This window comes from Trichosurus vulpecula, chromosome 2 (assembly GCF_011100635.1).
Source record: "Trichosurus vulpecula isolate mTriVul1 chromosome 2, mTriVul1.pri, whole genome shotgun sequence".
NCBI classification, from domain to species: domain Eukaryota; kingdom Metazoa; phylum Chordata; class Mammalia; order Diprotodontia; family Phalangeridae; genus Trichosurus; species Trichosurus vulpecula.
The window spans coordinates 185,525,630-185,553,505 of record NC_050574.1 but is presented as its reverse complement, the minus strand read 5'-3'; the positions used below and the strand labels follow the sequence as shown (position 1 = coordinate 185,553,505).

Genomic DNA, 27,876 nt, shown 5'->3' with positions numbered 1-27,876 from the left:
CCATTTTTCTCTCTCCTCCTCATTCAGTCCTTCCCTCTCCTCTCTCTGTTGTCTGTGTGGCTTTCTCTGTCTCTGTGTCTGACTCTCTCTGTCTCATTCCGTATCTCTTTGTCTCTCAACTCAAAAACTCAACACAAAAAATCTTCAATGAACACCTGTTGCTTTTAGGACAAATACAAAATCCTTAGGCACTTAAGTCTCCTCTAATCCCACCCCACCCCCAATCTAGATGTCACCTACCCTTCCAGATTTATTGCATATCATCCCTCTTCTTACACTCTCCATAGTCAAACTCACCTGCCAGCCTGTATATGACATTCAACTGTCCTCTCCTGTGTTTCTTCACTGGCAATGTTCATATCAGGACTGAACTGCCATCACTTCCCCTTTGGGAAACCTTAGCTTTCTTCAAAGCACAGTTTAAGTAGAAGCTCTTTCTTAGCTCTCTGGGTTGCACAATAAATAGAGCTCTTGCCTGGAGTAAGGAAGACCTGAGTTCCAATACAGCCTCAGATACTAGCTGACCCTGGGCAAGTCATTCAACCTCGCTTTGCTTTAATCCACTGGAGAAAGAAATAGTAAACCACTCCAGTATTTTTTGCAAAGAAGGCCCCATAAAGGGGTTATTGAGAATCAGATGCTTCTAGAAAAAAAAAATTGAGCAGCTAGGTGGCTCAGTGGAGTCAAGAAGACTCATCTTCCTGAGTGCAAATTTGACCTCAGACACCTACTATATGAGTGTGACCTTGGGCTAATCATTTAACTCCTGTTTACCCCAGTTACCTTATTTGTTAAGTGGAAATAATAATAGCAGAATTGTGAGGATAAAATGAGATAATATTTATAAAGTGCTTTGCGAACAGTGTTACAGAAATGCTAGCTACTATTACTGGTGTTATTATTATTATTCCTGTGAGAAAACTTTCCTGATTGTTTCCTTCTCTCCCTCCTTTTTGTACACTTTCCTTGAAATAATTTTGCATTACTTTGTATTTACCGAGTGTAGCAGGCACAAGTGTGCCAGAAACAATTTTATTTCATTTCTAGTCTAATATTTAAATATTTTTAGCCTAGTGAGCTAACTGACCATTTATCATCCAGTTCCTCTATACCATCAGACATGACTCTAACCCAAGACAATTTGAGATAACATTTAGAGGAATCTTGAACAAAGAAAAGATCATAATATGTTAAATCTAATTTGGGGTTAATATTGCAGATTAGTCACCATTCAGTTCCTTCCTGGACCATTCCACTTTAGGACTGAAAATGCTTTCTTTCCTTTGATCATTATCTTAATCTTGAATGCAAAAGAGGACATTGCCTCTAGGTGGGCCACAGTGCCAGTCTCTTCTGGGGCTTAGGGAGCAAGCGTCTTAACTGATCTTAATTTCCTTATGAAAAGGCCTGTTTATTTTTTTTTTCTACCCACTTTCCTAATGGGAAATGTCTAGAAAGGGCTTTTAGACTAAAGAAAATAATATTTCTTAATATTTTCAGTTGAATAAAAAAGGTTTTGTTTTCATTTTTAAAAGACACTTTTATACTAGGGATATGTTTTACATCCCAGGAGAATGCAGCAACTTGAGGAAAGGGACATGCTAGCACCTAGCATGATACTTAAGCACTTCATAAATATTCGTTCAACTGAATAGTAAACTTCTTGTTATCAGAAGCCCATGTGTTTGTAACCATAGTTTACTTGGTGAAGATATGATTGACTGAAATTAATCCTGATTCCAGACACTAAGGGTTAGGTTTTTCTCTTCATTGTATGTCTTGAATGTGTGCAGTTGCCTTGGAATAAGGCAGACCTTGATACTGAAACAAATCACCCCTTAAAATCTTCATTCCTACGTGTCATTCCAGTATCCCTATTTCCTTAGCATTCTCTTTGCTATGCTATGTAAACCCAGTTTTCCAAATACTTATACACGTTCTTGTGCATTTATTTCAATACATGTTGTACTGAGGAATTATCTAATGGGTAAGGCTTCCATTTAGTTTGAACAACATTATAAAGAAAACAATTTTGAAAAATTTTAGATGCTCATAGTTATAATAACTCACAAGTCCAGAAGAATGAAGATGAAACACACCACTCACCTCCTACAGGAGAAGTGATGGACTGAAAATGGAGAATAAGACATACATTTTTAGACAATGCCAAGGTAAGACTTTATTTTGCTGGACCTTGCATATTTTATGAGGATTTTCATATTCTTTTTCTTTTTTTTTTAATTGATCAATCAGGGGAGAAGGCAGGAGACATAAAAAGACCATAGATTTAGATCTAGGACCTTAGAATCCATCTAGTCCAACCTCCTCATTTTTTATGAAACTTCAATCTTCTGGATTTGTGAGCTTTCATTACCCTATCACAATCTTGGGAACATCTTTCTCAGTAGCTTATGTTGAATAGTAGATGTTTGCTCCCATGGGTACCATTAGTGAAAAATGCCACAGGCTACAAATAGCTTAGTTGGTACCAAGTAAAATCCCAATGAAGAAACCACGTGTTTATTTCCTGCTGGTATAAATACTATCAGCGCTGCTCTTCCAGCGAGTCTGAAGTGTTTATATACCTGTAACCTTAATGGAATCAGAGTCTCGGACTGGGAAGGGACCTCAGAGGCAATCTTGTTTAACCCGAATCTGAGTAACACGTGGTCCTCTAGGCTTTGTCTGAGAGACCTTTCCTTCTCCCAAGGCAGCCTATTGCACTTCAGGATCATTTTAAGCCCCTTCTTTTTCATGCATGCTCCCAAACATCCACAGAAAATGATGAGGAAAAAAGAGAAAACTATATAAGGAAGAAAAATCACAAGACTAATTTTGAAAATGATCTTTTTTTAGGGATGTAGGCATTGGTGTTTATACTCCTTACTTAACTATAGGATAGATATGTGTGAACACACACACACACAACACACATACAGAGTCTCTCAAGATTGTAGGCCCTGGACTGAAATAAATCCCATTTTTGTTTATGTTGCCATGAAAGTGGTCCATGATTCTGGGTTATATACTGCAAGTTCTTTGAGATGACTTGCATCAGATGTATCATTACTGTTGTTAAGAGTGGAGAGGCCTGGTATGTGTGTGATATAAAACATGTGTACGGTTTATATTTATATGAATATATGCTCATTTATATGCACATTGGGGTGACACAGTAGATAGAGCACTGGGCCTGGAGTCAGGAAGACTGAAATCCCCCCTTAAATACTTCCAAGCTGTATGTCCCTGGGCAAGTCACTTAACCCTGTTTGCCTCAATTTCCTCATCTGTAAAATGAGCTGGAAAAGAAAACGACAAACCACTCCAGAATCTTTGCCAAAAAAACCCCAAATGGGGTCACAAAGAGTCATGAAGAGTTGGACGTGACTGAAATGTCTGAACAACAACAAACAATGCAATTAGGTTATACATATGAAGTTAAAGAAAAAACTTTAACACTGTTTAGGATTTACTCTTTGTGTTTCTTATATTTATTTATTCTCTATATATTTGCATACCTTGTATACCTTTAAATACATGTGTGTTGTTTCCACACATAGAAAAGAAACTCTTTAAGGAAAGGGGCCTTTTCACTTGTGTCTTTGTATCCTGCATAGCATCTTGCACAATTTGTGGCATTTTATTAATTGCTTAATAAATATTCATTGGTTGATTTATTCCTGCCTTACACAAGCATGGGAGCAATTTTGCACAAAGGTAGAATACTGGACTTGGATATTGAAGGCATGAGTTCAAATTCCTTTAACACTTACTAGTTGGCTAATTGGTCAAGTTACTTAACCTTTATCAGCCCCAGTAAAATGCAGGGTAAAAATAGCACCTACTTCATGAAGTTACTATGAGAACCAAATAAAATAATGTATTTAAACCTTAAAGTGCTATGTAGATAAAAGCTAATATTATTATTAGAAAATCCAATAAGATAATCAAAAGCTTTTTCCAAATTATTCCCCCTCCCTGCACCACCCCCCACTGCTACAACACACACCTTGCCTCTACTTCAAAAATGTGTAGATGTTATTTTATCTCTGGGGAAGTCAATATCCTGTTTTAGCTAGATTAGGTAAAACAGCATGGCTGGTGGAAAGATTCTGTGAATCAACAGAACTGGGTTAAGATCTCAGGTCATTATGTGACCTTGGATAAGTCACTTAAGTTCTTTAGTCTTCAGTTTCCTTATCTCCAAAAGGAAGGGATTGGACTAAATAAAACTGAAGGTCTTTTCTGTCTCTAATTCTGTGAATCCATGATCTTGATTGTCTTTATTCTGAAAAGAAGAATGTTAGTTTACTTTAGCTTATAGAAAAGGATGCTGTAATAGCCAGCCACCAGAGGGCTCTATGGAGATAATACAAAAGGACATGATAAATTTTTAGAGGCAGTAGAGAGATGACTTATTATTTAATGATAACAAGAACCAACAACAAAGTCTCCATTTCAGGACGAAATCTTCAGGTGGCATCCTTTCCCTAAAGGCTGAGTTTAGGAGCTTCTTCTGCTAATAGCATCATAGAAGGAATCTCAGAGACCATCTAGAATAGATCAACCCCTTTGCTTTACAGATGAGGAAATGAAGGAAGATAACTGACTTTCTAAGATCAAACAGGTAGTATGCAACAGAGGTGAGATTTGAACCCAAGTCCTCTAACTTTAAAGCCAGGGTGCTTTTCACTACACCGCACAACCTTCCAAAGCCCCACTTACATCTTTTTGTTTGTTAGGTCAGAGAGTGATCTGAGAGTCCTTCCTCTTACAAATAAGAAGTGAATATGGGGAGTTAGCTTTATTGAGTGAGTGTGGTTGCTAAGTCTTTGTGGTAGTTTTTTTTCCTTTATGACTAGCTTCCTGGATGTGACAGCTGTTTTTGGACACTTGATATCATATGTGGCTTAATCAGCTTCTCTTGGTCATATTTGGATTATGTTTTTATTGTGATCTCATTGCTGTGTTATATTTTCATTTGTAAGATATTTTTTTCCTTCTTACTTTTACCAAATCAATTCTAAATCAGGATCTAAAATGTTTCACAAGATATTTGAATAATGATGATAAAATTATGGCAGAAATTCAGAATAACAGATTCCTTAAGTCAAAGTAGCTCACTTTTATTTTCTGCATTTTAAAAAATATTTTCGTTTTCTAATTCAGAGGATTTTTGACATGCATAGGTGTGTGTGTGTGTGTGTGTGTGTGTACACATGTACAAATGAGCTTTTCTTTAACTCTAGATTCAGCTGCTTTTTTCTCATGATGAATTTTAAGTATCATCTATTCAAGTTTCTGGAAAATCTGTTAGTTTCCCCCTTTTCAGGGTTGATCCTCCATCAATCCAGGCTTCTTTTGAAGATAGGCTAATCACTGTAGTGTCTGTCTTTATTTCTTTTTCTTCTAAAGGAGTATCTTTCCTGACTTGTTCCCTACAACCAGTGATACCATCAATCCCTTTCATTTATGACATAGGTATGTTTATCGTAGCTGCATGTTGTGTTCTATTGCTAATGTTTGATTAGGGCAATTCTTATATTTTTTAAGTTGGCTAGTAAGAAATTGAACAGGTTACTAGGTTTCTAGATATTTTGTAAACCTTAGCTTTGAATGAAGAGTACCTAACATGTATATCTTCATTTTAAGATATTTAATAGTCCATTAAAACATCATTTGCATATAAATATATTTTTGTCTACTTTTAAGTGTGTGAGTCCTAATATATCCCAGAAGTTTTCATTATAGCCTGATAGGACCATGGACAGCTCCTAAACCCTACTATGCTATTTGTAAGCTTATTTCTCAGCTAGTTGGAAGTGTGCAAATTTAATTTTTAAATAAAGGCTAAAGGTGGTGAGGTGTGTAATGAAAATCAATGCTATGTTTAGATTTGATACTTTTGCCCCCATGTTATCCTGTACAGCTTGATTTTGTGTTTCTGTGGAACAGTGGAAGCATTGAGCTCATGAAATCGTTAATACTCAAAGTTAGTTTCCCTAATATTCTTCTCCTTCCCAGCCCCCCCCCCCCAAGAGTGGGCATAGCACATAATGTGGATTGAAAGGAACTTTGTTCAAACCTCAGCTCTGCCATTTGCCATCCCTGTAGTCATGGACAAGCTGCTTGACTCCCTGGTCCTCAGCTTCCTCATCTGTAGTATGAGGGTTAGACGAGATGATGGCCAAGGATCCTATGTTCCTTTGCCTACTGATACCATACTTTTGTCTCAATCTCACCTGAAGAACTAATAGTTGAATTTCAGATAATGGTAGCAATATGTGGGAAATTTAAACAGGGTTTTAGATACTCAGCGCTGCCATTGGATACAGTTTACACATATCACCTTGTTCATTCAGTGTGGTTGATACAAAATCTATTTTTCAGCATTCCCACACACGTATAGATACTGGCTACAAACATGGCACATGTGGGGTGTGTGTGTGTGCGTGCGCGCGCGCACGCTCACTCGTGTATGTATGTAAGAGAGATAGGCATTTGCTCTGTTTTAAATCTATTCCAGTACTTGAAGTTTTGTCTGCTAGTGTGCTATGTGGTCAAAATGTTTTCTTGTGCCTCTCTTATTTTCCCAGGTTCACACTAAAACACATTATGATATTTCTGCTGACAACCACTTCATGTCAAAAAACAGTGAGCACTGAATTATTAGTCACAATAAATGAGGTCCTTTTTCTTAAGAAGTTTAAAATCAGAAGGGATCCCCAATAGATTCTAATTTTTAATAGGAATCATGAGCGGTGCCCAATTTGCTAATAGTTTGTGTTTTAAAAATTCATTTTTAACCAATATTTAGGCCCTATTTTTACTGAAGAGCTACACAATGGTTTAAAAAGAATTTCGTGGCATTGTATTTTGCGGTGGATGTATTTTAAATATCACTATGTATTCAAGGGCCCCCCAAATATAGAGCAATATGTGATAATAGAAAATTTTCTGGCTTGATTAGTATAGAGTTGGCCTCTGGCTAAAATTTTTAAAAAGATTGAGTTTGGCTTTGTAATCCTATTTTCTCCTGCCCTTCTGTCCTATCTCCTATTCCTTCTGTCCCAGGTCTTATGGTCTCACGCTATTTATTGTGAGCTCCTTACTGTAGCTCCTTTACTTTGAGTAGTAGGACCCAACAGATCCTATCCAACTTTCCTAAAGTTATTTAAGCTCTTAAATGACTCTTTTCCCTACTCCCTCCCTCAGGATATCAGAAACCCCTTTGGACTATTGATTCCTAAGCATTAGAAAAATTGAGAATTCACAATAAGGTAAAATTATATTTATATATTTGTACATATATGTGTATATGTGTGTATATGTATGTATGTATGTATATACACACACATACACACATAAAAAATCATAGCTTCCTTAATCCTCCCAGAGGAGTTAAATTTTAAAAGAGGTCACTTGTTGAAAAGTTATCTGGTAGAATTTCAGGAAGCAGAAAAAATGTGAAGCAGCACATTGCAGGAATGATGGGGAAGATGATAACTGCTTAGGGGAAATTACCATGTTGGCAGGCTATCCCAGGCAGATTGCATACCCAGTGGTCACTTTGTCTAAGTTGTTCCCATTTGTTACACTTTCTTTGCTTTCTCTGCTTGTGAACCCAAACTTCACTTGAACTTAATAGTTTCAAGTCTTTTTGCTTGGTTTTATCCTAGCTCACCTGGCAGTAGTTAACAAGGGAATATGGGAGATTCCTGAAATAGGAGTGGGGTAGGATAGGCTATTTGTAAGTACAGGTCATTGGGAAATTGAGGACTACCTGTAAAAATAAATCCTGCTGCTCTTGATTTGATTGGTAGTTCAAAACCTACTTTCCCAAAATGGTTTGAACAAAGCTTTTGAAAAGTAGTTAATGGAGGCAGAGTGGATGGCAGAATACATGCAACATCCCAGTTGAACTCTTCCAATATTCCTTTCCAAAAAGCTTTAAAATAAATCAAATTTTGGAGGCATCAGAGCCAACAAAATGTCAGAGAGAGATTTTTCCAGTCTAAAACAACTTAGGAGGTTGACAGGAGAGGTCTGACACCAGAACGGGAGCTGACTCAGGGCAGGCAGGAGCACTAGTGGTAGGTTTTGGAGGTGGCTGTTACAGCAGCAACAGGAGCAGCTTTCGGAACTCAGCCCAGAGATGGCAAGGGGCTCAGACAACTGGTCAGAAAGATATTACAGGGCACCCTTTGTGCTGGCACTGGGTGCAGCTGGTGCTGATTGGCAATCTGTTGTCCATATGCAGTTCTAGGTTGCAGTTTCAGAGCAGAGAGGAGCATTTCTTGTCATTCAGAAGGGAGCCAGGGCTCTGACCACAGTTCTAAGGAAGAGAGGAATGCTAGTGCTTGTGACTGCAGGAGAGCAGGGGACTTGGTCATAGTTCCAGGGCCAAGAGGACTGCTGGTGCTTGCAACTGCAGGGGACCAGAGCCCTTCCTGGGTATAGACCAAAGCACCCACTGGGAGATCAATGACCACACCTCTTCCCAGATCACACCACTTTGGAAGCACCAAAGACCTGAAGATCCCCAGAATTAGTTAAGCAGCACAAAAAAAGCCTGACGTTTGAGATAGTGCCTTCCCACCCCCAGGTGAGCAAAACCTGACTTTAACATAGAGTTCAAAGCCAAGAAGTAATCTGGGAAAATAAGCAAACAACAACAACAAAATAACTTGATCATAAAAAGCTACTGTGGTGTCAAGGAAAAACCGAGACATAAACTCAGAAGAGGACAACAGCATGTTGTTTATAAGAGGCACACTTGGGACAGAAAGACACACGTAGAGTTAAAATGGTAAACTAGAGTAGAACTTACTCGCTCCAGCTGAAATAAAAAAGGCAGGGTAGCAAAAATCTCAGCCAAAGCAAAAAACAAAAATTGATTTAATGGAAAGAGATAATTGGGGAAACTACATTTTGCTAAAAAGTGCCATAGACAATGAAGTAATATAAAAATTATTTCAGCATGTTTCTGTGACAAAAGCCTAATTTCTCAAATTAGGGAATTGAGTCAAATTTATAAAAATAAGCTATTCATTGATTGATAAATGGTCAAAGGATATGAACAGGCAGTTTTCAAAAGAAGTGATCAATCAAAGCTATTTATACTCATATGAAAATGCTCCAATCTCTATTGATTAGAGAAATGCAAATTAAAACAACTCTGATTTACCACCTCACACTTAGCATAAATGACAAAAACTGGAAAGGATGGGGGGAAAATAGGTACAGTAATGTATTGTTGGTAAGTTATGAACTTGTCCAGCTATTCTGGAAAACAATCTGAAACTATGCCCAAAGGGCTATAAAACTGCATATACCCCTGTGATCTAACAGTACCACTATTAGATCTATATCCCAAAGAGATCAGAGGAAAAAGGAAAAGGATTTATATTTACAAAAATATTTATAGCAGCTCTTTCTGTGGTGGTAAAGAATTGAAAATTGAAGAAATGCTCCTTAGTTGGGAAATGGCTGAACAAGGTGTGGTATATGATTATGATGGAATAATATTGTGCAATAAGAAATGGTGAGGGGGGAAGTATGGCAAGACCTATATGAACTAATGCAAGTGAAGTGAGAAGAGACAGAAATTCATTGTGCCCAGGTTCTCTTCTCTGTGAACTGTGAAAGACTTGACTACTCTGAACAATTCAATGACCCAAAACAATTCCAAAGGACTCATGATGAAAAAAAAATGCCATCCATCTCCAGAGAGAGACCTAATGAACTCTGAATGCAAATTGAAGTGTAACTTTCTCGTTTTCTTCTTTTCTTTTTGCTTTTTTTTTTGGTGATATGGCTAATATAGAAATATGTTTTGCATGATTTCACATGTACAATTAATTGGTATCATATCATTTGTCTTCTCAGTGGGTCAAGGAAGGGTGGGAGGGAAGAAGGGAATTTGGAACTCAAAATTTAAAAAGAAAAGAATGGTAAAAATGAAATTAAAAATGAATTGAAAAAAGAAAAGTAGTTAATACAGATGTAAGTTTTAACTGGTCTCTCTTCCTGTGTTCATCTTCTGGTAGAGATTTTGGCAGACCAGTGAAGTAGCCAATATTTTTGGCTTCTAGTAGTCCTGACTTTGCCGGTACATTATTTTTGTGGCCTTGGGCAAATTTCTTCTCCTGTCTGAGCTTCTTGATTTGTAAAGTGATAGGATTGGACTTGATGATCCATAAGGTTTCTTAGGTCTAAAATTCTATGTATATGAATCTGTAATTAGCGGTTGGAAGTGAATGGAGAAAATTATTCAAAAGGACTGAATAACCGAGAGTAGTAGAAATTCTTCTTTTCAGCAATGAGCATTTCATAATATAATTTGGGAAGAATTGTTGCCAAAACGTTGGCAGAATCATTGTCAAGTATTAGGGGATAACCTGATTTTCCTTAAATTGGAGGCTCTGAGTGCCGGCTGTTAGTGGAGTTGTTGGAGAGAGGGTGTGTGTGTGTGTGTGTCCATTTGATAGTGGCAGAAAGCCAGTGGGAGATTGGCGATAGATTAATTAGGCTGATAAAGAGACATCAGCGGTCTCTTAGCGTGTTAGCACTGTTTTCTTGTTTACAACTTACAGAAACTTGGTTTAGCTAGCTGCATCAATTGTTGATAAGTGAGTGTGAAGGGAGGGAATATTTTTTGGTGTTTAGATCAGGTAGAAGGGAGTTACAAAAAATTATTTAGAGTATGGACAATTTGTTTTTTTTTTTTAAGAGAGAAGAGAATCTAGATAAATGAATCAAGAAATATATATTAAGTGCCTACTGTTTGTCAGACATTGTAGTAGTGCTCTAAAGACAAAAATGAGCCTCTCTGCCCTTAGGGAGCTTATTTTTTGTTGGGGGAGACATAGAGGTCATTTAATTCATCCCCCTCATTTTAAATAGGAAGAAATGAGGCCCTGGGAGTTTCAGTGACATACCTAGAGTCACATAGCAAATACCCGAGCTGGAATTCAAACACAGATGTCCAGTATTCTTTGTACTATTCTACACCACCATGAGGCAGTTAGGTGGTACAGTAGATAGAGCTTTGGGCATGGAGTCAGGAAGACTCCTCTTTGAGTTCAGATCTGGCCTCAGACACATACTAGCTGTGTGACCCTGGGCAAGTTGCTTAACCCTGTTTGCCTCAGTTTCCTCATCTGTAAAAAAATGAGCTGGAGAAGGAAATGGAAAACCACTCCAGTATCTCTGCCAAGAAAACCCCAAATCACAGAGTCAAACATGACTGAAATGACTGAACAACAACAGACAAGAACACTACCATGGATTTCCAACAGATAAGAATAGTATGAGTATTTTCCTCAATACGGATAAATGGGATAGTTCCCATCTTTTTGTTCTCCCTACCCCAATTTTTCAAGTAGAATTATGAAGCCTTGCAGATTTTAAAGCCTATTTTACTGAAGCAGGAATGCCCCCCCCCAAAAAAAAATCCAAGGAAGAACCCAGGAAACTCTGGACTGGGAAGACCTGAGTTCAAATCCTGCCTTAGATACCTATTAGTTTTGTCACCTTGGGCAAGTCACTTAAATACTCTCTGCCTTAGTTTCTCCATCTGTAAAACAGGGATAATAGTACTTATCTTACATGGTACCTATGAGGATTAAATGGGATAACATGTACACTTAAATTGCTGTATACATGATAGCTAGTATTCATTATTTTTATAATTATTTTGAACAAATGGATCTCCTTAGATTAAAAAGACAGCAGAAAAAGTATTTCTGAAAGTCAGTTTCTGGTGTGATTTATCATTCCCCAAGTGTTTTTGACCTTTTTGTTTGCTGTTTTAACTGATACTTTTTTTTAAACGATTGGCACTATGGATAACATACAATCCCCAAAGAATGAATGATGTGTCATCTCCCCTTGTTTTATCATTAGCTTCATCATCCTCTAAACTCTAATGGAAGGATACTCTGTATCTGTTTGTGATGTTATAGAAATAAAGGTCTTGATTTTTTTTTCCCTGACTCTTTAATGAATTGTCAACATGGGCAAATTAGTAATATATATACATTTATGGGTGCACATTTATAAGAGCAAAAACATCTCATTTTATCCATCGTCTTTGGGGAATAATTTCCAAAAATGGATTTTCCAAATAACTGAAGCATACTAGTTTGAGTGACAAAATAATTTCATTTTAACTGTTTCTCTTGTCAGAACCGTTTCTAAAACGTTTTCATATCTTATTAAACAGAGCATTTTAAATATGATTTGACTTTTTCTTACCTTATGGTCATTAGCAAGCAATTTTTCTACTGGATTGTAGTATGGTGTGTAATATTTGTGCCTTTCGAGGTGTATGAAGCTAGCTTCTTCATTAATTTCTCTAGACAGCTGTGTTCTTTCAGTCTGCTTTTCTTTTTCCTTTTTTCCCTCATGTATCACTTCATGTTCCTATTATTGTCTGCGTTTTAACAAACCTTCTCCTTGAAATGTCTTTTCCCAGGTCTTTTTCTCTGCCCTCTCTTAATCAACCTCAATCTCATTTTTTAAGTTTGATGCTTCAAGTTGGCTGTCAGCTTATAAACCAAATAACAGCTTCTAGAATCACCCTTAAAATAAAAGCATACATACTTCAGAATTATAGACTGGGACATATCTTTTGAATGTTAAGAAACTGTTTTTGCTCATTGTCTGGTTTTTGGCTGTGGTCTGGAGAGTTGTCAAAAGACAAGTCAAGAATTTATTAATCACTTGATATGTTTGACCCTTTGCTAAACTCTAGGGATACAAAGAAAAGCAAAAGTCCCTGATTTCAAGGAGCACACATTCTGATGGAGAAATGCTTTCCAAACAAGTGAGGTATTACTGTATTAGAAAAATCACTGGGACAAACTAAAAGGGAACTTTTGGGAACTCAAAAGAAGTTGTACCAAACCAACAAGTTAGTGAACAATCTAAGTGTACCCACAATAATGTCTTGATCATTGAGTGGTTTGGTTTTTCCCCCCTACTCATAACATAATAAAACCTCATCTCAGCCCATTGCCCAAGATGCAGTTGTATATTTATTGATAGATGTGAGTTAGCACTTGAGTCCTGCCTTTAAGTCTATTTTCCAGAGATCTGTTGCTTACTGATTGGGTCTAAGTATGATTTCTGTGACATTCATTGTCTCTTTGTAACACTGAAGTGTTTTCTAGGAACCAATTAATGATGTTAGTGTATGACTGTAATTGTGTGGTTCAAATTGCTAGTGAGGAATGATTGTACTGATGAAGTCAGCTTCTGCAGAACAGATTAAAATGGAATGTTTTTGTACCATATTTTATTTATACCTTATATTAATGCACTACATATAAAAGTGGCACAATTTGGATGTAGGCGTATTTTCTTGCTCATCTTTTCCTTTGGCAGGACTTGTTAGTCTTTTTGAATGAAAAGAAATTATTTTCTTTTGAGAATCTTTTGGCAGACTCTACTGTCAGAAATATTTTGTTTCTGAAACTAGAACACTAAATATGTGAGGGGGAAAAGTGAAGGACATAAGTGTGTGTATGTATGCATGTAGATATGTATACATAATATATATACACACGCACATATATATACAATGTATATACATACATACAATATATGAAATAATGATGTTTATGATAGTATCACATAATGTATTTTCCAGGTTTGTGGAGAAAAGAAAAAAAGTGATTTAAAAAGATCATTCATATCTACTGAAGAATAAAACTCATATATCTCTTAGTTTCTGATAATAAAACAAGTTGTTTTACATTAATTATTAAGCTTATATTGCCTTACTTTTTATCCAGAGCATGATTCATAGACTGTAGCTGTGTAGTAAAGAGTAAGACCCTGCCAGATTTTGAATACAATTTCTGCCTTGTTTGTACCTGATGTTAATGATACATACTGTGCTCTTTGCTGCTTGGTTTCAATTTCATAAAATCAAATTTCAGAACTGGAAAGAACTTCCAATTATCTTACCCAGGCTCTACATTTTAGGTGACGATCCTTGAGGGGGAAATATGTGTTGTACCAGAAGCGAGCGAGATACACCACAGAGTATAAGTTTTAAGTGGAGAATTTATTAGCCGGCGGCCATTGGGGTACGGCACCACAAATTGATGGCAATGTGTTGGGGTGATAGCTTGGCATATATAGGATATGGGGGTACAGAGTGGGGGGGGGGGACAGGAACAAAGGTCCTGGCTGATCAAAAGATTCAGTCAGGTTATCGTACTAGTGGGATAATCTCATTTACATTCCTTGGTGGAGTCATGGAGTCCCAGGGGGTTTGCTAAATGCCAAAGATATCTGAGTCCATTCTTTCTGGGGGTGCTTGTCAGTAGCTAGGGGTTTCTCAGGGGTTCCTAATTTTCCTTGTATTACATTCCTCACTTTCTTCCATGGGAATTTCAAATCCTTGAAAAAAAGGAACGACCTGATGGGGCATAGCAATAAAATTAGGAGGCCAACCAAAACGCTAAGCAGGGGTGACAATAAAAGGAATGCTAGGTCGTTGGCCCCAGGGGAAGGCCAGACCTAGTTGGAAGACTCAAGGAGAGTCCAAGGAGCCTCCCCGGGTACTGCACTCCAGAAATTAAAAAAAATGGTATAAAACATCCCACATTTCCCCCTTTTTGGTCAAAGGCAAACTGAAAGTTTCGCCTAAAGACCAATTAAAGGTATGGAAAAAACTCTATTTTCCACAGGGTGAAGTTTTAAAATCCCTATCTAGGTGGAGTCAGTTTTTCCCTTTTCTGTATTTGGACATCCCCAGGGATGGGCAGAAATTGTAAACTAATTGTAAGTAAGCAGAGGGAACATAAAAAAAATTCAGGAAAAACAGTCTTGGGGACACAAGGACGCAGAAGGGGAAAAAGCAGGTCTTTGCTCAGGTTCTGGTTCCGGATCCTGTGAGAAAGCCGTCTGTGTCCGGTGCGGAACCGCAGGGCGAGGCTCCTATAGGCCCAGATGTCCACTCCTCACACGGGGTTCCCAGAACACATGTAATTTGATGATTAAGAAAGAAACACAACATAGGTCCCAGCCATGCAGGGCTAAGTTCTGCCTCTCTGGTTCAGATCTAGAAATTCTCAGACAATTTTAACTTACTATAACTTACAGATACTTTACAAAGGGGATATATTTTCACTTGTACCATTATCTTATACAATTTTCTTGTATTAGCATCCAAATTTAAGATCTTATTACCAAAACACACTTATCAGCTCGAATTTCCAGAATTGATAAATTTTTAGAGCCAATCATAGACATCTGTACTTAATTCTTAGGGGAATCAATCTGATCTTATTGCCTTTTAAAAATTCGCTGTCCCTTCGTTTTATTAGACATTGATCACATTACATCTTTGCCTTATTTGCTTTGCCTAATCATTTTCCCCTTTTTGGATGTTATCCCTGTATTTCAATTTTTTTTTATTTGGTCATGAACATAAGTTAAAATTGTAAGCTATTCATACCTGTATCTTATTATAATAACTCAGAGATATTTCAATATTCATCTATCTATTACCTAACAGATTTAGCATAGTGCTTACAAAACTTCTTGATAATTTAAATTTGCTATGAAAGAAATGAGGGACTATGTCATATATCTTAACAGAAAGAAAGAACTTCCTTAGCTCTGTTTGATTCCAGGCACGAGTCATATCTGATAGCCAATCTTATAGTCACCAGGTGCTGAAAGCAGGGCTTAGGTGTAACCAGGTGGGGACTTTCCTTTTCAGAAAGGAAATAGCAGAGTTGGGAAATAAAGTCAGGAAGATCCTACCTAGGCTGTGACCAAGGTCATCTTCACGACTGCTCCCAGGCAGATCCACCTTAAATTCTCAGCTTGCAATGCTTGGCATGCCATTACCAGATTCATGTGACCTAGTCCTGTAATCAGAGCTTAAGACAATAATAAATTGTAGTCCCAAAAAATCTTAAATAGCAAATAAATATCCTTCAGATAAGACTGCCCAAATTTTATTGAGCTAATAATTATCAAATCAAGCTACATAACTTTTCCATCTTCTAAATACTTCCACACACTCATCTCCAACTTACTTTGACCGTCTGAAACTATCATTCTCGGGACAGGAGAGGCTTAGCTAACTCCCATTTGTCTCCAAACTTTCTTATCTGCCTTTCCTATTTTCCCTCAACCTTAATTTACCTTTCCAAATCTTTCAAACCTAGTACTCAGTCTTCCTTTACATTTCAACCATAAGACAAAACAATTCATAAGTAGTACTTTCATTGTCATAACTGTGTATACTGGAATCCCATTCCAGCTTCTTAAACACACAAAGACACAAAAAGGGGATTTGTTTTTCGTGATAACCCATTCTAAAAAAAGGGAACACTTATTAAAAAGATCTGCCATCTCATCTCCCCCCGAGGGTGGGTTCTTCTCCATCAGATGGCAGACTTCACTAATTAAACTACCAGGCCAACCCCATCTCAAGTCTTAGTCTAATCTTATCTGTTTTTTTGAGAAGCCAGGTTGGAGGCTTCTTGGCCCCTACCATCCTCTTATTGCTGCCCCTCCCCTTTCCTTCCCTTCTGACAGGTGGGCTAAGGTGAAATTCTTTTCTTCTTATCTAAACTAAGGGCAGGGAGGAGTAAGGAATTTAGACTGTCGTTTTGAACCTCCTTACTCAAAAAAAACTTGAATAAGACATTGAATGGGCCCTTCTATAGATAACCATTAATTCTAATAATTCTAATAAGGTTCTCACCCAGAAACTCCGAGAACTCACAATAGGTTTAAACTGCAACCAATTGGCTTACAGGTGGAAATTCAGCAGGCCTTCTAAAATTATACAAAAAGATTTTACAGAACATTTTTTTCAAAAGTATTTTTCCTTCTTAAAGCAAAATAACCTTTAAACATTTGGATTCATTCACAAATTAGCGCATAAACCTCCAGATTAACGTACGTAAATACATCTTTAGATGATACAGGCTTGAAAATCATACCCCTATATTTTTCAAGGTATTATATTATCATGTATTTAAAACTTGAAACAGATTCCAATTAATTACCAATCTAGTGATCATAACTGAGTTGGATAAGCAAATCAAATCTGATTCATAACCACTAGTGGTAACATTTTAATTTCTAAGGCCCAATGCTCTCTGCATTGAAAAAGAAAAAGGTTACTGTTTATAAAACCACATTTTAACAAAATAGTTGATTTATAACAAGAACAATTTCAACTGAACTTCCAGACAAAACTTGGAGGTAATAAATTCTTAGGTTACAGCAATTGTCCAACTTCTTAACCTAATGCACCTCTAACAAAATATTTTAGAAATGTAACGATGCCCTAAACATTATTATGTATGTAAAATTTGAACTACTCATTTCAGGCTAGGTAGATACATTTCTAAACCAAGTATGACAGTTTAAAATTACCAACTTTTCATCACATCCTTTAAAAGCATCCAATTCACATATTATCAAACTCAAATTAAAATACGGTATAATTTAGAAATACAGAAACAATAAATTTCAGATGACACCAATTGCATTTCCAGATACAATATAGGAATTGTTGGTCTTATTACTTCTGATATTATATATTAATGTATTAATATATAAATACATGTATCATATATATTAATACATTAACATCCCAAATACACTTTATTAGGAACTTTTGCCTGGCCATGAATGAACTTATGAAAGAAAGAGAAACTTAATTTTGCTCCCACTTTTTCCAAGCTTCATCTTATACAAAAATGCCTAAAAGGATTTTTTCGGACTCCCAAGGAAGATGAGAGCAGGAAAAAATCCCTTTTAGTTTTCTAAGGGCTCCTCCCTAGGTGGGGCCTGGCAGCCCCTTGCGGGCAAGGAGCCTACCCTTTCAAGCACTAACTAACCAGCCCTATTTCTTTACAAGTTTCCTTTAGCTTCAGCTCTGATAACCTTTCAATGTGGAGGGTGGGGGAGGGGTGAGGCCAGGAGCACAAGGCAGCAAAGAGGAGCACATGGACTCCTGACTAGACAGGTAATCTCAAGCTGCTATTCTACAACCGCCCTAAATTCCTTATACAGGTTTTCTATCTCTCTCTTTCACAAATTTTACCTTTAAACTTCACCACAAGGATGGGCTACAAAGGTACTCAGGGGCACAGGACTGACTGTCAGTCTGTGAATTTCTGTCCGTCTCCTCCTTTTGCCCGGTGGGGAGGGTGATTTAAGTTTTTCCCTACAGTTCTCCTGCATTCTCTTCTAATCCGATCTGGGAGGAGAGGAGTTTGATTTAACTGCTCTAACCTTTACTGCAGCCCTAGTGAAAAGATCTCAATGATTGTAATTCAAGTAAACTTCACCCCCTTGCTTTCTCTTTTGTACTTGAATCTAAGGGAATCCGGGACTAAGACAAGTCCTGCTGAAGACTTTAACGGAGGTTTTAGCCAGAAGGCATTCATTGGGAGGAGATGTTTCAGCAAGAGTGAGCTCCTGGAATGACTTTATAATTTCAGGAGTTCTTTCTTCCCAAATTCAACTAACCAATTTCCAAACTTTTAACAATTTGAAACTCAGAATTTGCCAAATTTTAGCCCATTCCCCGTAGTTCCACGTTGGCCAAACAGGAGCCACAAGGAAGGGAGTCTGTTTCCCTAGTGGCAGCCTGATGTCTCTGGCTGCCTATGTTTCAGATTTTTTTTTTTAAAACGACGTTTCACAATTTTGACATAGACACATGAACAGAGACAAACTCAAAACGTAACAAAATTCACGGTGTAGATCGAATTGAAGGCTAACTCAGAGGAAAGATTTCCTCCTCAAAGATACGACCCCCAACCTCTCTCACACCTCCAACGCAAAACGGAGACCAACAGCATGGGTTAATTGGAGGCTAAACAGGTCCCCTCAGAGGAAAGAAGATAAACCAGGCTTCCTCTTCAAGGAAAACACCCCCAGTCTTCCCATACCCCAACACAAAACAGATAACTAATAGCATGAGTTAATTGGGGCTAAGCAGGTCCCCTCAGAGGAAAGAAAATAAACCAGGTTTCCTCTTCAAGGAAAACACCCCAATCTTCCCATACCCAACACAAAACAGATAACCAATGGCATGAGTTAACTGGGGCTAAACAGGTCCCCTTAGAGGAAAGAAAAAAAACCAGGTTTCCTCTCCAAGGAAAACACCCCAATCTTCCCACACCCCAATAGGAAGGGTGGCGTCCCAGCCCCCCTAGCTCTGTACCACAGCCTCGTCAGGGTTTAGCATGATACCAGAGACCCAAATGGCTAGCCCCAAACCAGAAACCAAACCAGAAAAACCTTACCTCTAGAGGTCTACAAACCAGAATTCTCCGTAGGCCGAAAAGGGACAGGTCAGCAAAGAGCCCATTCTCCGAGACCATCACTCCACATCAGAGTCCTAGGAAAAGAAATCCCCAGGAGCCGGCCCTCTGAAGTGAGAGAAGGTGGATGGGGGCAGAGACTCCCTGTTGAGGTCCGGAATTCTGTGTGTGTCTCCAGGGCGGTAACACGAAATACCGCCGCATCTCGCTGGGGCCTCCAAAATGTTGTACCAGAAGCGAGCGAGACACACCACAGAGTATAAGTTTTAAGTGGAGAATTTATTAGCCAGCGGCCATTGGGGTACGGTACCACAAATCGATGGCAATGTGTTGGGGTGATGGCTTGGCTTATATAGGATATTGGGGTACAGAGTGGGGGGGGGGAACAGGAACAAAGGTCCTGGCTGATCAAAAGATTCAGTCAGGTTATCGTACTAGTGGGATAATCTCATTTACATTCCTTGGTGGAGTCACGGAGCCCCAGGGATATCTGCTAGAAAGGGTCTGCCAGGTTATCCTTCAGTGGGATGGTCCTATCTATTGACTTTCCTTGGTGGAGTCATGGAGTCCTAGGGGGTTTGCTAAATGCCAAAGATATCTGAGTCCATTCTTTCTGGGGGTGCTTGTCAGTAAGCTGGGGGTTTCTCAGGGGTTCCTAATTTTCCTTGTATTACAATGTATTCAGGTATTTGTTGTGTACTTACTAGATTCATAGTTTAGGTTCCTCAGTTGTACACTTTTGTTTTTGTCCCTTACTTGTAAGAAATCAGTTCAGCAACACTCAAAAGTACAAAGTCAGAATAGAAATTCTAAGTAGCAATAGGTTCTTTTTCTAGACAAATGATCTATAGAAGATTAGGGCCCCATAAATTGCCTGACTGGTTTTAGTTGCTGTTGTTGCTTAGCCTTCATTTTTGAAGAGGGCCAATGACATCACAGTGTTGAGGTAAAATAGTGGATGATGGATTATATCTTGACTTACGTGTGAATTGGATTTAAGTGAGGCAGGGTTATGCAAAGTTGTTAGCCTCGCTCTGTCTTCCAGAGTCATCAAAGTTCAGTGGCAGGACAAAAGTCAAGATGACTGGTGATGGCCAGGATTCATTGGATGACCTTGGTTTTCAATGTCTGATCAAGCTATAGGCTCTCCACAGTGCCTGCTTCAACTGCCTTATTGTTCAGTAATCATTTTGGCTTTTTTAAAGCTGCCTTTGGATTTTTAACAAAGCTGTATTTTAAAAAGGTGTTTGCATTTTCCTTTTCCCCACCCCAGTAGTGTTATTAACGCATAATGTTATCGTTTTATTTATCTACAGCACAGCAAAGTACAGTGTGGTTACATTTCTACCTCGATTCTTGTATGAGCAGATTAGAAGAGCTGCTAACGCCTTCTTCCTCTTCATTGCCTTATTACAGGTAATGATTTTTTGTCTGTTTTTGTTTTGTTATTTTGGGTGCAAATACAACTGTGTCCTTACAAACAATAATAAACAGCTAAAACCTTGATTTTGTAGGATACTTTAGTTTGTAAGACTTTTATTTCAAATTGAAGTTTTTAGCCCCTGTGTAAGGAAAGTTAATTTGTAAGAAAAATCCTAGTTAATGAAAAATCACACTGAGACTGTATGTATGAATATTGGTGCCCAGTAGGCTAGATTTCTTATCTGTTCTGTGCAGAACCAGAAGTGCATTAAAACTGCGTTAGGTCACAGATACCCTAATGAAGAATAACTGAGTCTTTAACTTACTGAGATCTTCATTAAAAGGAAGTCTCAGTTGACTGGGTTCCAGTCATGATCTGGGATACATTCTCTATTGGACTGATTTAGCCGTCATTGACTGTTCTCTGGACAACTCCTTTTCCTCCTCTAGATCTTTTAAGTGAGCTCCAGTATTAAAAGGATATGATGTCCCCCTGGTGGTCAACATCAATTTTTGATAGATAGTGCTTTAGCATTTAATCTCACTTTCAGAGCCATAGTATTGAAGATGCTGGGAGAGTAAAACCAAGGATATAACTTTCTTGCAAACCCAGGATGGGGTGGGACCTTGAGAATTGCTACCCCTCTGGCTTTCTGCAGTTAGGCAAATGATCCTTTCAGGTATTTCTAGAGCCAGGTCTGTGTATGCTTTATTCTGTTCCAAACACTGAAGGATTCTTTCCCCTTTTTTATGTAGCACAGCACAATTCAGTAAAATGGTGTATTAAAGAAATATCAGGAAGCACATTTAAAATGCCCTATTTTTTTTTGCAGTTGTTTCACATGGACTTGAAATAGCGGTGAAATGGGAAAATGGAATTCTTTTTACACTAAGGATATCTTAAATAGCCCATTAAATGCATATTTATTTTGTGCAGTCAGTGCAATCCATGCTCTTCCTTTGGGCTCTTTATTATACTAGGCATTCAGACAACAACAATCACCACCACAAGAATCCTTGCCTTCAAGGAACTTTTATTGTCTAACCTTGGAGAAAAGATTTTAAAATGCAGCAGTTCAAGGCAGTGTATAATTTTCTACTAGAAGGATGGGTATTTAAGTACTATTGAGCTATAAAAAGCCATGTGGATCAGGGACTTGGGTAGGCCTTAGAGCTGGATCTCGAAGGATAGACAGAATTTGAAGAAGTGGTGTAGTACCCTAAGTACAAGGAGCAGCATGAGCAAGAGTCTAGAGAAAGGAAGCATAGTTGATGGGAAGAGTAGGTTAGGGTTAGAGCAAAGTATCCAAATGATGGAGAGAAGGTTCATACAGGGAAAACAGGCCCAAAATGCGGATAGACTGTCAACTTGGCTGTTTTGGAAAATAAACATTCTGAAACATTTTTAAGGGAGGGGAGAGTTTCTGTAAACTTCTCTTAGTGAGTATGAAATATTTGAAATTGAAAATGAAACAAAAAACCCCCAACATGAAGCCTTTGAAAGGTGGTTGTTTTGATAATTGTCTCTCTCTCCAACAATACAGCAGTTTTTGGAGTGTTCCAGTGTGGGGCTTGACCCATTAACAACAAAAACCTTCTGTACAAGCTGTCCTTTCCTGGGCATGCTATATGCCCAGTGTGTTAGTGATTTAAACCAGTATCTTATTTTGGTATCTATGTTAATTTTGCATTTCTCATTATTTTGCAGCAAATTCCAGATGTTTCCCCAACAGGAAGATATACCACCCTGGTGCCATTGATATTTATCCTAACAGTTGCAGGCATCAAAGAGATTATAGAAGATTATGTAAGTTAACTTTTGATCACAGAAAGAAGCATGTTCTCAGATTGTTGAATTGAATGTAATAAGACCTTTAGAATACATGATGTATCTTTTAAGACTATATATGAAATTGTTTGGAATTAGTATAGTTATGTTTGCAGCTGATAAAATTAAATTTCTGTTAGCTAAAGAAATTGAAATGTATAACTTTTTTGTTTCTACAGAAAAGCATTTGAACAAGATCACCTTCACTAGCACAGAAATTGTGACAGTGTAGTTAAGGAGATAACATATACATGTGAGAACCTTAAAACCCACGAGAAGGAACAGATAAATGAATACCAACTAAGTACCCTATATGAGAAAGGAGGTTACAACTCTACTTTAGTCTTATTTCAGTTGGTCCTTGCTACTGGCCTTGTGAATGGGAAATGCCCAATATGATTCTTGTTTCATTTTTCTCCCATATTTTGCTTGCTTTCCTATGTGCCTGGTATCATTTTATAAGTCCCCATTTTCCTTATTTTCTACGACATTTACCTTGTGAGCCTGATTCGTGGTATTCACATACCTGATTTTTTATATAGGTGTATAATCAGATGTTATCTACATTTGCTTTCCCTTGTACAAAAGTTATATAAGGGGTGTATTTTTGACCATGTTCACAAAAATTGGAAAAGAAAGCCCATTGTCATTTAGAATGCTGGCTACCTACTGTATTCCACAGTTCTTACATTTTATAGTGTTTATCGTCTCTAATTTAGGTCAATACTTCAAGAATTCATGATTTACTCATGCAGATACTTTCCTACAGATATAGAGCATTTCCATGCCTTAGTAAATAGTTTAATGAGATCATGTGGGCCAAAAAAAAATCACTTGGTGGCAAATAGGTCTAACCTCCCAGTGAAAAGGGAAGAGTGCTGGATTTGTAGTCTGAGAACCAGACTTTGAATCCTGTTTCTGATATTTACTACCTGTGTGTCCTTGGCAAATCATTTTAATATTTCTAGGCCTCAGTTTCCTCATCTGTGATATGGGGAGGAGAGACATGGACTTAATGGCTTCTAAAATCCATTATGACTTTATAACTAGGGTCGTAAACCCTCTGATGAGCCTCTTAGAACTTAAGCAAAACTGGACTTCTGGTGGACCCAGATCAATATTGGCCCTGTATTCCAAGATTTTTCAGTTTGGTAGAACATTCTGATGGGGTACAGGCCCAGAGACCTTTTCTTCCTAACCCCAAAAAAGCCCATTTGTCTTTAGGAATTCTCCTTGACTCTTCCCTGCTTGATTTGGTTTTAGCCTGAGGCAATAGCCTCGCATTCTTATTAGGCCCAAATCTCTCCCTCTATTGTTACTTCAGACATGTATGCCTTCAGTTACTTCCCAACCTTGATGTTCCTTCAGGAACTTCCTGCCCTTGATCCCATTCTCTTGGATCCTGGACTCTGACTCCACCTTATCTTCCTTAGACTTCCCCTCAGGACCATCCCAAAAGCCCCCCACCAGTCACCCCAGACAACCCGTGAATCCTTCCCACAATCTTTTATGTATTTAAATCCCATCCGGCTTCAACAAGGCGCTCAGATTCTTTAGGAGTCTAGCCTATGGCGGGGCTGCTGGAGGATCTGGCCAGTGTAGCTGGTCCCTAATAAACTTTGTCTTTTTCTTTGACTAAGAAGGCTTGAGTCGAATTCTTTCGGCAGGACCCGGTGCGTCAATATTTTGGGGTGTCGAGCACCTCTCAACCTTTCACCTCTTCAATTCCAGAGCCATAACTATACCAGAATAGCCTGCAAGAACCCAGGGTTACTTCTGTACCATGATGACATATCAGAAAGGGACATGGAGGGAAGAGAAAATCATATAAGAGCAAGGAAAGCTTGAATTAAGTTCCTTTCTTAATTGTAAAACTAAATTTCCTGCTCTTTATACTTTGTGCCATTATAGCTTATTGTGCTGTATATATTGCTATGTGCTATATGTGCTATGTGCTATATATATTGCCATGTACTATGTGCTATATATAGATAATCACTGATATGGGCCTTTTGAATTTAATATATTTTAATATGAACAATTTACTATTAATATTTATTTAACATATTTATATTTTAGATATATTGAATAGGGTGTAATCAATAATAATATATACAATGTATAATTAATATATAATTAATATATTAGTTTATTTTAAATATATTTGTCTTTGGGTTATTCTATGACAGAAACGTCACAAAGCTGACAACACAGTTAACCGAAAGAAAACAATAGGTAAGCTAACTTTTCTGCTCTAAAATCCACAGTAGGAATGTTCATTTACAAAATTACCAGAAGGATTTAAGAAATGAATTACTGATGTTTTGGTATTTTATAAGTAGGAAAAAAATTGGCATATATTTGATAAAATAAAGGAATGTAATTAAAAACAAAGAGTACCTAGGTGGTGCAGTGGCTAGAGTGCTGGGCCTGGAGTCAGGAAGATTCATCTCCCTGAATTCAAATCTGGCCTCAGACAGTGTGATTCTGGGCAAGTCACTTAACCTTGTTTGCCTCAGTTTCCTCATCTGTAAAATGAGCTGGAGAAGGAAGTGGCAAAGCACTTCAAGTATCTTTGTCAAGGAAACCCCAATTTGGGGTCACAAAGATTTGAACACAACTGAAACAACTGACAACGAACAGCAAATAAAAATACAATTATGTTAATTATTCTGTTCTTCTAGTATTTGATTTATTCTACTTAGAATAATAGAATAGTGAAAAAATGAGGAGGAGTACAATTTTCAGGAAATAGTTTAAAAAAGCAAAAATACCAGAAGCCTGATGTATCTTTATTGTCTTAAAAAAGTGCTTTCACCTATCCTGTAGTTAAAAATGTATTTCTTGTTATTTACATGATATTAGCCTGTTTTTCCACCCTATGTGTTTTTCTGACTAGATTTTTTTTTTCTTTTTAAGGCTGAAAGTAAAGAATATAGGTTTTCCATGCCCTCTGTAGGAACACTGCTTTTTTTCAGTTTGGATATAATATTTTTGTCATGTTCCTAAGTGTATAATCTGGTCTTTGCCATGATACAGAGAGGGTTCAAATGTCCCAAGCATAATTAACTAAGCATGAATTTAATTAGTTTTTGTAGAAATGCTCTTAAGTTGCTTGGGGTATACCATTCATGTTATGGAAAATTAATATAGAACTATTTTCTTTTCAGTGTTAAGAAATGGTATGTGGCAGAACATTTTTTGGAAAGAGGTAAACACTAATTTAAAGATGATGTAGCAATTATTGCTTGGGGATTATTGATTTTTGCGAGGATTATTCATTGGAAAACAAAAGTTTATTGTCTTAAATGTAGATAAATATGGATAATGTTTGTGATCATTAGCTGTATTTAAGTATTAAATTACCCATGAAAGTGGGAGGAAATAAGTAGATTGAATGTATGTACTGTTTTCTAGAATAATTTAAAATACATGGAATGATGTAGCATACTATATAATTGAATGTAGGTCAGAACAGAGCAGTTAAGAACTTTCCGTGCTTATTTTTTGTGATGATCTCTGAGCCATGTAAACAACTTCATATTTAGATAGCAAGTAAAAAGATTCTCACTTTGTTTCCCCCTTCTCTTCCTTAACTATTCCCTAAACCCCTGGAGAATAAATTTGATCTCTTCTAAATGTATACAAAGCTCTCTTAATTCTTTCATTTCTAAATGACTTTTTTAACCTCACTTTTTTGGGGGTTATGTAAACACTGAACATAAGAAAATCATAGAATTGAGGTTGCAAGTTAATTATTTTCAGACTTAAGGCAGGACTAATTCTGAAAAGATTGCTGTCATTTGTCATTTTAAGGGGTTTGGAGAAAGTCTCTTGGCAACCAGATTGAAGGTTTCCAACAATGTTGGTTTGTTTTTTTTGTTCAGGATTATTACTAAAGAGGGACAATACAGTGCCTATAGTCTACTTTGTAACCTGTTGGTCTACCTTTAACTGGACCTCCAGGCAGCACTGCATCAAGTTTGTATAGTCTGTGAATCCTTTTTCTCCATACCAAAAATTTAAAAATGTGATGCTTAGTTCACTTTCAAAGGGAAAAAATATCGAGGACGATTAAAATAATTTTGTAGCTTTTAAATAAATATACCTTCAAGACACATTTCTAACATTAATTTTATGACAGACAACTATGTTCTCTGATCAAGATGTAATAACTGCAAAATATTAGAAATATTCACTCCCTCATCCATTTGCATCTCTATAAGAACAACTTGGAATTTTAGGGAATGTCTCCTTCACCACCCCCCTCCCCCAACTAAGAAAAATGTTTCATGTAGAAATCTGAAACATTTTGAGCAGACCATGATGCTAGAGACTACAGAGCTTTTGGTTACTCAGTTCTTAACAGATTTGTTTCTTGGCAATGTTCAAACATACTCAGAGTTGGCCAATGTCATTTGGTAGGATCATTAGTGGGTTATAATGAAGCTTCACTTAGGTATCACTTAGCCAGTTGCACATTTATAATTTTCTCTGTGTATCTGGTTGTCCTATCATTTTGCAATGCCTTTTTAAACCGGGTTTTACAAAATGACTACAGGTAGCATTTGCCGTGATTACTGTATCAAAATTTTGGCTGAGCATCCATAAAAGCTTACTTCTGCCAGAGGTAAGGGACCCTGTTTTTGAAACATTGAAATGTCTCTAATCTAAAAGTCTTATCTTTGGCACCTCTTCAAAAGCTTTTGGAGGTAACTTTGTGTTATTAGTTGATACAATTAATCTCTTTTTGTTTTTTTCTTTTTTCATGCTATTGCATCTCTGTTCCTCATCAAACAGGTGGCTGTTGGAGATGTTGTAAAGGTCACTAATGGGCAGTATCTTCCAGCAGACTTGATCCTTATCTCTTCCAGGTCAGTGTGACATTTTTATGCTGAATTAAAATTTCAGGAGATCTTGAAAGTGAAACTTAAATGCATAATGTCACCCACTACTTTCTTCTGTCCTCATTTTGTGACTTTTCTTTCACACACTGTCCCGTCCCCCCCCCCCCCCCCCCCCGCCCTTTCTACCTGGGTCTCTTAGCTATACCACCTGTTTTTGTTCTTTAATTATCTTTGCTTTCAGTTCATCTCTGTTGGGTCATCTTATTTCCTTAACTTGCATAGTACACTTTAACTGTGTTTGAGAATATTTGGATAGAATACAGATAAGCATTCTTGTTTTATAGATGAAGAAACTGAGTCATGGAGAGAGCTGAAAATGCCTTGCTTAATGCTATACAGCAAGTTAGTGACAAAGCCAGGACCTTCAGGATATAGGTCTCTTCCTGTCCCACTTGTGATAGAA

The 27,876-nt window shown here is 37.5% G+C and overlaps 1 protein-coding gene across 1 annotated transcript in view; it reads left to right on the top strand.

The window, feature by feature from the left end:
• The window catches only part of ATP8A2 (ATPase phospholipid transporting 8A2), a 759,667-nt gene that overhangs the window by 179,691 nt on the left and 552,100 nt on the right, over window positions 1-27,876 (top strand). The window contains exons 3-7 of the mRNA XM_036745978.1: window positions 20,633-20,732; window positions 22,447-22,545; window positions 24,756-24,801; window positions 25,737-25,777; window positions 27,367-27,440. Coding sequence (XP_036601873.1) covers window positions 20,633-20,732; window positions 22,447-22,545; window positions 24,756-24,801; window positions 25,737-25,777; window positions 27,367-27,440 — 360 coding nt within the window. The remainder of the gene's footprint in view (window positions 1-20,632; window positions 20,733-22,446; window positions 22,546-24,755; window positions 24,802-25,736; window positions 25,778-27,366; window positions 27,441-27,876) is intronic.